Here is a 14,423-nt window from a genome sequence, read left to right as displayed (position 1 = left end):
GGGGTGCAGTGATTTAGTGGGGTGGTTGGGGACGGGGCCGAGGCCGGACGGGGTGCGCTGTGGGGAGCTGCTTCCCCGAGGGGAGGTTTCGCCTGGTTCTCGGGGGCTGGTGGCTGCGGGGTTGGGGTGGTTGGAGAGAGCAGCGTACCTAGGCCTGAAGTCAGTCTCTTTAACGTGCCGTTTCAGGGGTCTCAGTGAGTGGAGAGAGAGGTGCATTTTTTTGTTGTTGACATCTTTTTATTTTAGCACTCTCGGGAACGTCAGAGGCACGCTTCTACGAAGGAGGGAGGTTTCTGATGGCGTTTACGTGCCATTTTAAGTCAGCTATGATTTGGTCGGTCACCCATTGTTGCGTTCCGAGTCACTCATAAGGGAAATACAGTGAGAAAATACTAACTAAATGCTATTTGAGTCTTTTGTTTTTGTCTTAAGCATCTTCAATTTCCTGTTTCATTTCATTGTCCCTCTCTCCTTTCATTTCCTTCCACAGCAGCCGCATCCCACCTGCCCTCTAAGTGACCAACAGAGAAATAATACATATTAACAACGAACTGAGTTTTGCTGCATAAATTACAAAGTTAGGAAACTTTAATGGAGGGAGAAAAAATTTACATTTCTTTTGAGTTGGTCTCTCTGGCTGCCAAAAGACTCCACCTCTTTGCAAGTTCATGCATATACCTTTGGGAACTTTTAGGAACAAGTGGGGGAATTTTTATTTAACCATTTGAGCTTGGTACTGTGTTTTAAAATGAAATTTTACATTACATTAAATGAAATTTTAAAGCTGTAACAATCAGCATGTCATTTGTGCTTTAGAAATGTAGACCCATAGTATTTTTGTTTGGTGCGTCTGTGTTACTTTAATCTGAAATTTGGTCTATCACAGTTCATTCCCATTTAAGCTATACCTCCTGGAAATACAACTTACTCTGTTTTGACTTATTTCCATTGTTGGTACCATGAACGCTATGTAGACCTATGTGGCATTCATCCAGACCCAGGTCTTGAGTCACAGAGGTTTCAGGTCTTAAACCTTCACCACAGGAGATGAGTATTATCGAGCTGTGTTGTAGGGAGCAATGGGCTATTGGACCAAGCTCTAGAAGAGGTGGGGGGTCTCGGATTTTCACGGATAATGTCTTCTTAAAGCATGAGTATCTCATGATGAGATAGAACTGTTAGTGGCTTCTGGGGATTTGGGTTTCCTCCCCACCCTCCTAGGTATTCAGGAATTCAGGCAGCTGTAAACAAGATTTTTGATGTGTTTATGAGTAAAATAGAGGTGTTGCATTCACAGATTATTTTTACTGTGTTACTAATTGTCCTGGTTTTGGCAGGGATAGAGTTAATTCTCTTCCTAGTACAGCTGGTACAGTGCTGTGTTTTGGATTTGGTAGGAGAATAATGTTGATAACACACCGATGTTTTAGTTGTTGCTAAGCAGTGCTTACACTAGTCAAGGACTTCTCAGCTTCCCATGCTCTACTGACTGAGAAGGCTGGAGGTGCACAAGAAGCTGGGAGGGGGCACAGCCAGGACAGCTGACCCAAACTGGCCAAAGGGACATTCCACACCGTGTGACGTCATGCTCGGTACATAAACTGGGGGAAAGCTGGCCGGGGGGGCCGCTGCTCGGGGACTGGCTGGGCATCAGTCGGCGGGGGGGGGGCAATTGCATTGTGCATTACTTGTTTTGTATATTATTATTATTTTATTTTATTTCAATTATTAAACTGGTTTTATCTCAACCCATGAGTTTTCTCACTTCTACTCTTCTAGTTCTGTCCCCCATCCCACCAGGGAGGGGGGGGAGTGAGTGAGCGGCTGTGAGGTGCTCAGTTGCCAACTGAGGTTAAACCATGACAGTAATAGAATACTTCCATGGTTGGAAAGTGACTTGGATGTCCTATAGATTTTGAGCATGAAATCTTTTTGGAGGTAAAGAGCAAAGTCAGCCTAATATGGTCATTATGGGTTGAATCATATTTTATTTCCCTTTCAATCTTTTTCTGCTGTCCCTTTCTTTACCTTCATAGCCTCTTTTATTTCATTTGAAGTTTCCTGTATCGGTTAAGAACTGATAAATGTCTTGCTTTTGGAGATACAGCTCCTAGACTATGGTAGCAACTTGTCTTGGTTCTACTAGGTAATTTCTTTTTCCTTTCTTTGTTTTCTGTGGTATTTTCATCTTTCATTTCTTTTTTTTTTTTTCCCCCCACCATGAGGACAATCAAGCAGTGGAACAAAATGCGCAAAGAAATTGTACAGTCTCCATCGTTGGAGGTTTTCAAGACCAGACTGGAGTAACCTGAGTAAACTCTGCAGTAGCCTGGTCTGACACCACAGTTGACCCTGCTTGAGCAGGAGATTGGACTAGAGACCTCCTGAGGTCCTTCCAACCTGAGTTAGCTTATGTTTCTATGATCTCAGTTTTCCATTTATTTTTTTCCCCAAAATAAAGCCTTCAGGTTTGGCCTTTTCTTTGTGGGGCATTACATTCAATCATTGTGTTTCTGAAGATGGTAGTACAGTACTAAAGGTTATGACTGCAACTTCTGGGAACTGCCCTGCAGCAATGAGAATGTGTATCACATGTCAATTTGTTTGTTTTAAAGGAAAGAGGATAAAAAGGAAGAGTCCTAATTTTGTTTTCAGGATTTCAAGTTTAAAATATATAGGTGTTAACTGTTTCGCTGGCCATTCCTTAAATGATGGAAAGGGAAGAATTTGGGAAAGGAAGATGATCTAGAATGTTCAAATTTCTTAAATAATTATTTTAGCAAAAATTGTAACAGTGCTAAAAGAATATAACCATTGCTTATTTTGATTTTTAATGTATTTCAGTTTAATTACAAAAAGATGTGTGTACAAGGTTCTAGGCACATTAACATGTAACTAGTGGCACACCAAAACCCCAGCAACATTAAAATAATCACTTAAGCAGGCGTGCTGCCCGCCATCTGCCTACAGAGAAGCTCCTTTCCACCACTGCATCATTCTGGGAAGGATGCCCTCATCCCTTTCTTTAAAACCCTGAAAAATAGATCTGCAGTATTCATAGCAGGTTACCGAATGTGGGGTATTTCAGAGAGAGGACGGGTTCCTCCCTGAATCCTCTCGAATGACCTGCTGCTGCCTGCCCCCTTGCTTTCACAGAGGGCTACAACACAATTTCCACCTGGAGATGAGTAGACCGCAAAAGCAAATCCCAGAACACTGCTCTTGTATTTTTTCCAGCGTGATTCTTGCTAAGCACATTGCTGCACGTCTTTGTCAGCTATGGGCTCTTAAGGATTTTCATATAGACCACATTGCAGTAGACTAATCCTAGGGCAGCAAGTGGGTAGGTGGCCCACAATCAAAGTCAACTTTTGAAGTAACCTAGCTGTTAAACCGTGCTATATATTCATAAAGGGAATATATTGCCGTAAGTATATTCTCTACATATAATTACTGTGCATTCAGTGGCCATCGTTAAATTTTAGCGTTTTATAAACCAGTCTGACAGAGTAATGTCTAAAGGTATATTTAAATTGTAGGGCTTGGGAAGCTATCCTGTTGTCCAGTCATGCCAACAGCCAACATGTTGGAGGGAGATTGAGGGTGCCCACCACTCTTGTGCTTTGGTTTCCACTGGAAGAAAAAGCTGGTTGCTTGTACAGGGAAGTAGCCGCTTCATGCTCAGATGTGTCCCTCCTTTTGGGATCTTGGGGAGCTGGGACTGTGAAATGTGAGAGTGTACCTGCTCTTTACTAGAGAAGTAGCTTTTGAGTACCTTGATCTCTACTTTGTATATAAAAGAAGTGGTGTGGTGGAATGTGCCATGGTGTGGTGTAACAGCGCCGTTTGAAAAATCATCTTCAGTTGTTTTGGTCTTTTACTCAACCCAATTTCTTAATTGAAAAATGTCAAAAAGCTGACCAATTCTGTTTAAAATTATGAAGTTCATTATCTGGCTGCAGCACAGCACCATGTGTATGCATGCGTAGTTTCTTCAAAATTGTATTTTCCGGGTGTTAGAAGGCTTATAGTAAAAAGGACTTGTGATATGACATTACGTGATAATAGTGGTAGGCTGTATATGTGGCTCACATGAGATCTGCTTTTGTATGCGTGATATTTGATTCTGTCTGCTGAGTAGGTCTCAATTATTTTGGCTAGGTCTGAGAGGAAGAACTTATATTTAAGAAATAAATATTGTGTGAGCGTTGTCCTTAGCTGATAATAATACAAGGCACAGAAGACGTGTTGGGAGCAAAGAGCTAAAGTCTGGACACCTGTCTGTTTTCAGACTAGATGTTCTTACATTGGCAGCCTTAAACAATTGTTAAACCTTCCTCGATCCATGAACCCCAGTCTGGTATTTTTGGTCTGGGGTCCTGTTAGTAAGTACAAGATGTTACTAGCTGTTCTTTCCTACCTGTATCCAAATGATTTGAAAATGTGAATGCAACTGATTCTTAGGATATTTCCTTCAGTATACCTTCTTTGTGAAGAATCCTGACTGAAGTTCGGTCACCTATTAGCAGTATATTGTGTTCAAAATAATGAAGAGATCTTTTAAGATGTTTTATCAGATGCAGTAACAATACCGCACAGAGAGAAAAAATACTGAAATAAGTTTTTCCTTGAAACTAGTTATGAGTTAATAACATCCATAGTGGCATGTGCCATGTGATTGTATCCATTGGAATTCTGTCTTTACCCTTCTAAAATTAAATATATCTGTACTGTCATGTATATAACCTGCTTACTTAAAATGTTTTGCTACATGAAAACAAATACTGTAATGCCATTCACCTGTACCTGCACCCAAAAGCAGGGATGGAAGAACATGGGGATGGAGTGAGCAGGCAATAGAGAAACAGTGACAGTTTGCTAATAGGGCAAGGAGAAGGCTATTGAGATGAAAGAATGAGAACTTACTTTTTTCCTATAAGCATATAACGCATACTATGGTTAAAAGCAATTTCTTCTTTAAGGTAGCCTGTAGTTTAGGGTTTTTCTTAATGTATAATACAGAAATGGGGTTTTGTCATCACGCTATGTGTATGGGTGTTCATGTCCTCCTTCTGTCACCCATTTTAGCTTTCACAGGTAGTAAAAGGTTCGAAGATAATTATTCTCTTAGAAGTGTATGTGCCACTTTGTGTGTCCCAGCTCTGGGAAAAGTTGGAAGGGGAAGGGGAATTGACATTTTCAAAGAAAAGAGAATTGGTGTTGAAGAGAGTGCTTGTAGGTGGCCGGCCCTGGGAGGACCTTCAGGCAATGCTCACATGATCTCAGGTGACAAAGTCAACAGGCAGTGAGAAAGAAGTATGTTGGAAGCCAGACATTGCTGATTCCAAGGATTTGGCTGATTTTTAAACTCTCCATAAGTTGTAGGTAGGAATACCTGCTTTATTTTCCTATTTATTTTTCTGTGAAGTCATTTTTCAACTGCCTTCTTTGTCTACCAGAGCATTTATAAGCATGTTTTCCTGACTTTATGATAGAGATTTCTTGAGCAGGTTATGCTGTATATAGTGAGCTTGCTTTATTAATGAGACACAAATTTCTCAGCTTGTGTAGGATCAGCTACTTCCTAAAATTTGTCTTTTGATTTTTGTAGGAAGTGCAAACTTCCATCAGCAGGAGTGTCTTGTGGTCAGTGTGGATATCACAAACTGGGATTAGACCTTCTTCAGACTTCTACTACCCAAGTGCACAGTGGGTCTTAAGTTCACCAACCATTGTGCTAGCATACTTTCATTTCAGCAGAAGCTACAAATTTAGTGGTTGGTGGTGGTTTAGACAGTGTAGTGGTTGCTGAACATACCTGCAAGTTCAGGGAGAGAGAGGAGGAGAAAAGGCTGACCAGATGGAACTGAAGGGGCTCAGTGTCAGTAATTTTCTATTTATTTTTCTTCCTTTAATTTGTCTTTGCTTCTAAAAATAGAGGAGAGATTTAAAACCAAAGACACTACATTGCTCCCTGAGAAGGTTGACACCTGCGCTGTGGATTTTCATTGATATCGTAAAGAAAATACTCCAAAGAAACGTGAAGCGGATGTAGCCCCAAAACTCCATGATATTTCCCTGTCTCAAAACCTGTCTTTGCCCTGCACCCAATATCTTTTAAAAACTCTGGAACTAGAAATACATCCTAGAGAATGTATTAAGCCTTTCATGTTAATAAAGGGTTGTGATCAAAGAAAGACCTAATGATGTGTGTCGGAATCAATGCGGGAACTGCAGGGGTGGATTTGTAGTTGGGGTTAGGGAGGACTACAGCCTCCCCATTAGCACAGCTTGGTGTGGTGCTCACTGCATGTCACATGCTGGAAGGAGTTCGTGCACAGCTCCCTTCCTCCTTTTCATCTTTCATTTGGTTCCCCCTTGCAGAAACAGGTGCAAAAAAGGGATTGTAGTCCAAGAGTTAAAATTCTTTACACACACGGCAGAGTCCCGAGGCTGCACCGGGCTTTGTGTTGCTCTACAGTAACAGACAGATGTAAAAGCCTATGTGTTCCCTGGAAAAATAAAAGTAGTGAGAACAACAACAAAGAATTGCATAAAAGCCCGAGAGCAACCATGCTATGCTTTGAATAATCTTGCTAAAGTCCATTTCCAGAAGATTCTTGGCTTGTCATCTATATTCTGCGCTTTTTTGTGGGCATTTCTGCTCATTTCAGGTAGAGAAGTAAACAAGCTGGTTCTTATATTCCATAAACGTTTCCTCCCTTCCATTGGATTTGTATACATGGCGAATTGTTTATTCAAAGCCACTTCTTAAAAATAAGAATTCTGATCTCTTTAGTCACAACATTTAAGTATGTGAACTGAATCCATTATGGGCATCTAAAGTTCACAGTATTTTCTGTGCCCAGATCAATTAAAAAGAAAAAAGAGGCACTGGGAAAATGGGTAAATGGGAATTTCATTAGAAGGATATGGCTAATCTTCCTACACATCAGATGTATAAATAAGCAATACTGAGAAAAGCATAAAAACAACTCTCTAATAGCCAGTTGATAATTATCTACTTTCTTCCTCAAATGGACATAGCTTGTTATTCAGAGCGTCATTTATTAAAAAAAATCAGTAGTGGCTTGTCAGTGTTTCATATCCAGAACCTTTCCTCGTAATTCTTGATTGTACTTACCTTATTGATTCTGTATTTATTGGTACGTATTTTCTTAAGAGTTTACTAGGAGCACTGTCATAGCCATTACCAGAAATGGTAAACATAAAATTATTACTTTGTTAATTCACTGATGATTAGCTTTTGAGTAACAGTTTCCAAAGGAACATATTTACAAGAAACATTTTAGAAAGTGTCTTTTTTTTTCCTAAGGTCTTGAGAAATGCGGCTCCTAAGACATTGCAGTAAACTTCTTATCACTGTGCTAAATGTAGCCCTTTTAAGGCTTCATGGCCTCAAAAAGTACACCAACATCTCTGAGGCTTCAAGCGTTTCTAGTTATGCTTTGGTCCAAGTAGAGAAAATAGGTCAATACATTAGGCTTAGAAATAAAAAGGAGAAAGCAGGAAAAATTGCTAAAGAGGAGGAAGTGGTGAATTCAGTTATGAGAAAGAAGTTGGAGCATGAAACTCGAGCATAAGGATTAAGAGAACATACAACTTGTATGGATATTATTTCAATCTTCATTTGTTAGAGAAAGACTATTAATTTATAATGTTCATTTTACAATATTTGCATATTTTTAGTGACAGCTTACCAGTTTCACTTGTACTAAGGTTGCTGTGACTGACCATCCAACACAAATAAAGGTGTCAGTTTTCCCTTATTTTGTGCCTTTCTATGCTTTCTGTTTATTTTACAAAATCAGTTATCGCATAATGTCGGCTCCTCCAGCTGGGAGCATCAGTCCAAGACCTTGACCCTGTTGCTTTATGGTCTATACAAAGGTAGACCAATGGTTCAGACTTGGTTTTTAAATATTAGACAGGAGATACAAGATAGGTGCGTGTAGGCAGGAAAATACAAGGTTGTACTGACGGCACAGTCATCATGATCAGGAGTTTTAGTTTACTGACATACGAAAGAAGGTACTGAAAAAACTGTAGAAGTTTGCAAGGAGCTCACATATGGAGCTCATCATGTGTGGAGAGATGCCATAGGAGAAACCACAAAAGCACTCTTCTGAAAATGTAGCAAGGGAATTACAGAGACAGGAGCTGACATCTTGAATCTGAAAGAGGGAAAATAGAAAGAGTAGGGGTAGACTCTGAGGGACTTGGAAGAAGATGAATACGTTATGTTTGTCTAACAGCTAAGAGAAGACACAGCCAAGGATGCAGAGGTGCATAGTGTTTGGACATGAAGCAGGAGCCTGCATGGTTGAAAAGGCCAGCTGAGACCAAGCACATGGGTACTTCTGCAGTCCTGAGCCCGCTGTTTCCTCCAGCTAATCGAGGACAGTGTGTCTTGCATTCATGTTGCAGTCATCACTGTGGTACTTGGGCCTGTAATTACCAGGGCCTGTAGTGACAGGACAAGGGGTCAACAGTTTAAACTGAAAGAGGGAAGATTTAGGTTGGACATAAGGAAGAAATTCTTTACAGTGAGGGTGGTGAGACACTGGAACAGGCTGCCCAGAGAAGTTGTGGATGCTCCATCCCTGGAAGCGTTCAAGGTCAGGTTGGACGGGGCTTTGAGCAACCTGATCTAGTGAAAGATGTCCCTGCTCATGGCAGGGGGTTTGGATTAGGTGATCTTTAAAGGTCCCTTCCAACCCAAACCATTCTATGATTCTATTTTATAATAGTTTTGACAAACTTTTCAAAAGTGTAGTGTCACTTACAAACCACGCGTGGTCCAGAGTAAAGGTCCAGAACAAGGTCCCAAGATCTTGCTTTCTCCTTCCTCCTCGCTTTCCTGAAAAAAAATCCCTAAGGGATTCTAATTCATGAATGACAGAATTGTATTTCATCGGCAGACTGTTACTCCTTGGAAGAGTGTATCTTCTTGATCTCTTTGGATTTATTTAGACTCTGGGATCCATGAACTGTGTCTGTGGGAAAGTCAATAACAAGATCTAACCCACCTTTCTGCTCTCGTGATGTGTCCGCTAGTTGTGGCTCACATTGCTGAGCATACAGAAGGCTCAGTCAGTGCCATCCACGCAGGAATGTCCAGACTTGGCCTGACCTTGTGGAAGTGACACATTTTCCTCAGGGCTTCCATGTGCCAGCAGAAGCCCCAGAGACAGCCAGCTGTGTGGCTGCTGGATAGATAATTGCTAACATAAAAGTATTAGGAAAATACATGTTAATAGTAGTATATAGCAAAAAGGCTTTTCTGATTTCAGTAAAGAACATTAACATCTGTTGGTTGTTTAACATCGCCTGTTTGCCTTTGGCATGTTGGGCTTTATCTTAGCCTAGTGTAATAAATGGAAATGTCACCATTAAATTAAATGGCTCCAGGTCAAATCCACCCGATGATTACTCTGGGTTTAGGTTCACAGCAATAGCATTCTTTGCATATTGGTACAAATTTTCTGCCAGCGTTGCTAAGTTTCTGGTAATTGTTTGCATTTCATACCTTTATGTAAATTTTTGTAAACTAACGGGAGTCATGTCAGTGATTTATATAGGTAAAGCTTTTTAATAAAATGAAGATCCTGTTAATCAGTAAGTACAAAAGCAGTTTGCATGAAAGCAAAATGCTTTAGGTTATTTATAAAACTGTTCAAAATGCATTCTAAAATGGTTTTAGTGAATTAATGTCTTTTCTTTTTTTCTCCCCAAGGAGGTTTCATGATTATAGATAACAAAAGTTAACTTCAGGATGCTAAAAAGGAAACAAAGTTCAAGGGTGGAAGCCCAGCCAGTTACAGATTTCGGTCCTGATGAATCTTTGTCAGACAATGCAGATATTCTATGGATTAACAAACCAGTAGGTATTTCTTTCCATAGGTACTAATTTTAAGTTAAATGTAACTTGTATTGTTGAAATGCAACTTCCACAAAAGATTCTGAAATAGATATTTGTCAGAAACAAGTATCAAGCTACAGTTGCTAATCTACCAGTTATTTTTTTTCAAAAAGTCCAAAACTAAATAAAAAGGTTTCTTTTGGTTGTTAGAGACTGATAGGGGTGATCAAGCAATGTTTGCCAACCAGTTCATCTACTGATTGTTTTTTTTAAACAGCCATCCTTTCAATGTCTCTGGTTCCTAACCTGTTTATTGAAGTTAGAAGTTCGTAAAACGAGCTTTTGAAAAGGATGTTAAAAGGACCATTTTATTGCTGAAGTGATAGCCCGCAGTAGGCACTTTTGACTTTCAAATCTCTTCTTTTACATCACTTATGAATATAAAAGTGTATTTTGGCTGGTTATTTTGAAGTACAGCTCACATTTTTCTGGTATCATTTAACCTACAACCTGCCCTAAGAAATAGATAGGTGTAAAAGTGTCTTGCAGCTTGAAGCTGGGGAAACCTTCATTGGGAGTGGAGTTATTAATAGAATGTGCAGTATTAAGAAAATGCCTTTATCATGTAATTATGGTTATTAAGATTCAATTATTTATTCAGCAGTCAGTGTGCATCCGGGATTCCTATATTTTGAATGATTTGTGTTTTTGCAGAGAAGGCATTTTTGCATTTCTCTTAAAGTAGTGTACAAATTTTTACTTTGTAAAAGCAGAAAGTCAAATATTCTGAAATAATACACATTGTTGGCATTACATTCATTTAATGGAACTATCATCTCATTTGCGGTATGGATACCAGTTCCCCTCAGCTTTGCTGCTGAGTTTTAACACCTAAATCATTTATGAGACAGCACCCATAGATTAATTCATGCTAAATAATCTTAAGTAGAATGTTTGTATTGACTGCTGTAATAAGCTCAAAATGTCGTTGCAGAAATATATGCTGGGTTATTTACCTATGTTTCTCAGCACACAGTACATGGTTTTTCGATGGAATAATTTTTTTCTTGTCACGCTGATGGACTAGTTGTATATTGCTTAGCATGTATAAAACTGACATTTTACTGTGGCAGAGAATGGTTTTTATATCAGCCACACTTTAATATCTATGTTAATTTTTTCAGTTGAAACAAGGTTTGAAACAAAGTGGGCGTTAAAGGGACATAAGAGATCATTCATCAGGTGCCTTCCACTTCCAAATTATTAATTTGGGCTCAGACTATGCAAATGATAGAGCTATTCAATTCAGGTCAACTATCATTACACTTAGGTGAGTGTACAGTGAGTATTAAATTAGCTGGGTGTTCTTAAATCTTCTTGATATCAAAAGGTCTGAGGTGGTGTAAATGAGTGTAGAATTTTTCCCCAGATGAAAAATTGTTATAAATACACTTTACTTCAGTGTTTTTTGTTTGGAGAATATTTTTCTTGCTTAAGTGTCTTTTTCTTCTTCTTGTTTTGATAGATCTATACAACCTTACTAACTCTGATTCATGACACTTGTCTGGCTTCAAGATGTTTCAATGGTGTTTTGATTTAAAAGAAAAAAAATCCAACCTTAAACCCCTGTATTGATGCATTCTACTTTTTCATTAGACCTGCCACTGTGACTGGCACTGAGTATCAGCCTTATTAATAATGATTGTAATGGGACTGAGACCTAAGTAGTCATAGAAATAAACTGTTCTCTTATAGCAACAAAACTTGTTTGGAACAAAAGTGAATCCTGATGTTAAGAAGTAGCTTTCTGTGGCATAGTCTCTTTTATATTTATTCTTTTCATAAATGGAAGGATACTTTTAATCCCCATGTCTCACTTAATTTTTGGAATTGTAAACTGATTTAAAAATCGGTTCATCTAAATGTGGAACTAAAATTTTCCACAGATATTTTCATTTAATATATTCACCCTATTTATAACATCAACTAATTCCACTTATTGTCTGCACATAAATGTGGCAAGTTGTCATTTGAAAAGAAATTGGATTACATAAGCTACAAAGTAGAAATGATAGAATCCTAATTCACAGTTTCCTGACTCTTAATTCTTGGTTTCTGAATTATACAACCTCCCAAATTAACTAATAAAATTATATATGTGTATACATACACATATATGTGTGTGTGTATATATATATATAAAATAAAGGCAGGAGTGCTTATTTTTGGATTAAGACCTTTAGCATGTGGATTATGATGTAAAAGAAAAACGCAAACATGTGTTTACAAGAAGTGCCAGTACAAGTTATGGAGGCTAAATATTTGAGCTTTTTTTGAATATCAAAGAAATCTCACAATGTCTTGTTTTTTTTCCAGTGGGTACACTCTTTACTACGAATCTGTGCCATCATCAGTGTTATTTCTGTTTGTATGAACACTCCAAAGACCTTCGAGCATTATCCTCCTCTCCAATATGTGACATTTGCTCTTGATACTCTGTTGATGTTTCTTTACACTGCAGAGATGATAGCAAAAATGCATATCCGTGGGATAGTTAAGGTAAGCATTTAAACAGTATTTTACATGTGCTTAAGAAAGTGATCTGAATATATGCTGGTGACATTTGGTCATTGTTTTTTAACTTCTCAGCTCTTTTTGCTATGATTGTTTTTAACTGCAGGCAATGCCATGGCGTACAAACTGAAAAGACAGATTGACAAAGATGCAGCTTTACTGCATATTTAATCTCCCAAAATATAATACCAACATTCATAATAATGGTTTCCTACTAGGAAATAGATAGTTTCATTATATTAATATAAAGAACGAAAGGAAAAATAAGCTACATAGACATTAGCAAGAATATTTTGTAAATGTCTAGAGATCCATATACGGAGTTAGAACTTTGATTTTCATTTCAGAAGGCTGGATGCGTTGTGTTGTGGTTACTTTATTTAAATAAGAACATATGTCTTACTGGGAGCTAAATGAGAAAGTTATCTTGCTTTACTGAATTTTTTCCTTAATTTAATGCATGTTGGTAAACAAATGCTTCTGTTATCTGGGAGGGATGGCCAACAGTGTGACTTCTGTACAAAGCTTGATTTCTGACCTTTGTGTATGGAAATACCAACTTCGCTCACAGTCAACACTTAGGGCTATGAATAATATGTTGCTGCATATTCTAACATCTTTCACTGCATTGTTTAAATTTGTGGTTTTGTGGATATAGAATGAGATAGGATAGAATAGCATAGTTTAGTTGGAAGGGACAGTTGGAAGGGACCTGCAGCGATCACCTAGTTCAGCTGCCTGACCACTTCAGGGCTGACCAAAAGTTAAAGCATGTTGTTAAGGGCATTGTCCAAATGCCTCTTAAACACTGACAGGCCTGGGGCATCGACCACCTCTCTAGGAAGCCTGTTCCAGTGTTTGACCACCTTCTCGGTAAAGAAATGTTTCCTAATGTCCAGTCTAAACCTCCCCTGGCACAGCTTTGAACCATTCCCACGCATCCTGTCACTGGATACCAGGGAGAAGAGCTCAGCACCTCCCTCTCCACTTCCCCTCCTCAGGAAGCTGTAGAGAGCAATGAGGTCGCCCCTCAGCCTCCTTTTCTCCAAACTAGACAAACCCAAAGACCTTAGCCGCTCCTCATAGGATGAACTTATCTTTGATCGTCATATGATGAACTTGTCTTTGAAGCATGGCTGATGGGTCTGTCCACACAGAATGAATAGCTGTCTGGAGTTGGTTCCATTGCCTTGATTCATATTATACATGTATAGATGACAACGCACATTATTTCATTTGCACACTGACATTTTACTCTTCGTTTATTACAGAAAAATACAGTAGAATAGGTTAGACATAACCACTGTTACATATAGATAGATTGTCTCAGTAGAAAATGGCTGCATTTATTGTTATTTTAACAACTGAGGATTTGCTTACAGCTTCATGCCTTGTAGCATTCATCAGTGAATATAGTTACACTGAAATGAAGTGCCTTCATTGGCGCTATTCATGGAGTCATAGAATAACTTAGATTGGAAGGGACCTCCAGAGGTCATCTAGTCTGACCTACTGCCCAAAGCAGGTCCAGTTAGATGAAGTTGCCCATGGCTTGGGTTGTCCAGGTGAATCTCAGACTCCTCCAAAGATGAAGATTCCACAAGCCCTCTAGACAGCCTGTTCCAGTGCTTGACCAACCTCATGCAAAACATTTTTTTCCTAATACTTAATCAGAATTTTTTATGTTCCAGCTTGTGTTCCTTGTATCTTGTCTTACCACTGTGCACTTCCAAGAAGAGTTTGGCTCCATTTTCTCTGTATCCTCTGATTAGGTAGTTGCAGACAGCAACAAGGTTTCCCCTTTGCCTTCTCTGCTGAAGGCTGAACAGATCCATGTCTCTCACCCTCTCCTCCTACATCATGTTCTCCAGCTCTCTGACCTTTTTGGTGGCCCTCTGCTCACTCCATTATGTCTATGTCCTTGTACTGGGGAGCCCAGAACTGCACTCAGCTCAAAATTAGGCTT

The 14,423-nt window shown here is 39.1% G+C and overlaps 1 protein-coding gene across 1 annotated transcript in view; it reads left to right on the top strand.

The window, feature by feature from the left end:
- The first annotated feature begins 9,796 nt into the window (after nucleotides 1-9,796).
- The window catches only part of NALCN (sodium leak channel, non-selective), a 251,553-nt gene continuing 246,926 nt past the window's right edge, over nucleotides 9,797-14,423 (top strand). Inside the window, exons 1-2 of the mRNA XM_009333336.1 lie at nucleotides 9,797-9,904; nucleotides 12,260-12,442. Coding sequence (XP_009331611.1) covers nucleotides 9,797-9,904; nucleotides 12,260-12,442 — 291 coding nt within the window. The remainder of the gene's footprint in view (nucleotides 9,905-12,259; nucleotides 12,443-14,423) is intronic.

The sequence above is a fragment of the Pygoscelis adeliae genome, unplaced genomic scaffold (assembly GCF_000699105.1).
Source record: "Pygoscelis adeliae isolate BGI_AS28 unplaced genomic scaffold, ASM69910v1 Scaffold48, whole genome shotgun sequence".
Classification (NCBI taxonomy): domain Eukaryota; kingdom Metazoa; phylum Chordata; class Aves; order Sphenisciformes; family Spheniscidae; genus Pygoscelis; species Pygoscelis adeliae.
Note: the sequence above shows the minus strand (reverse complement) of the source record. Positions and strands in the feature narration are given on the sequence as shown.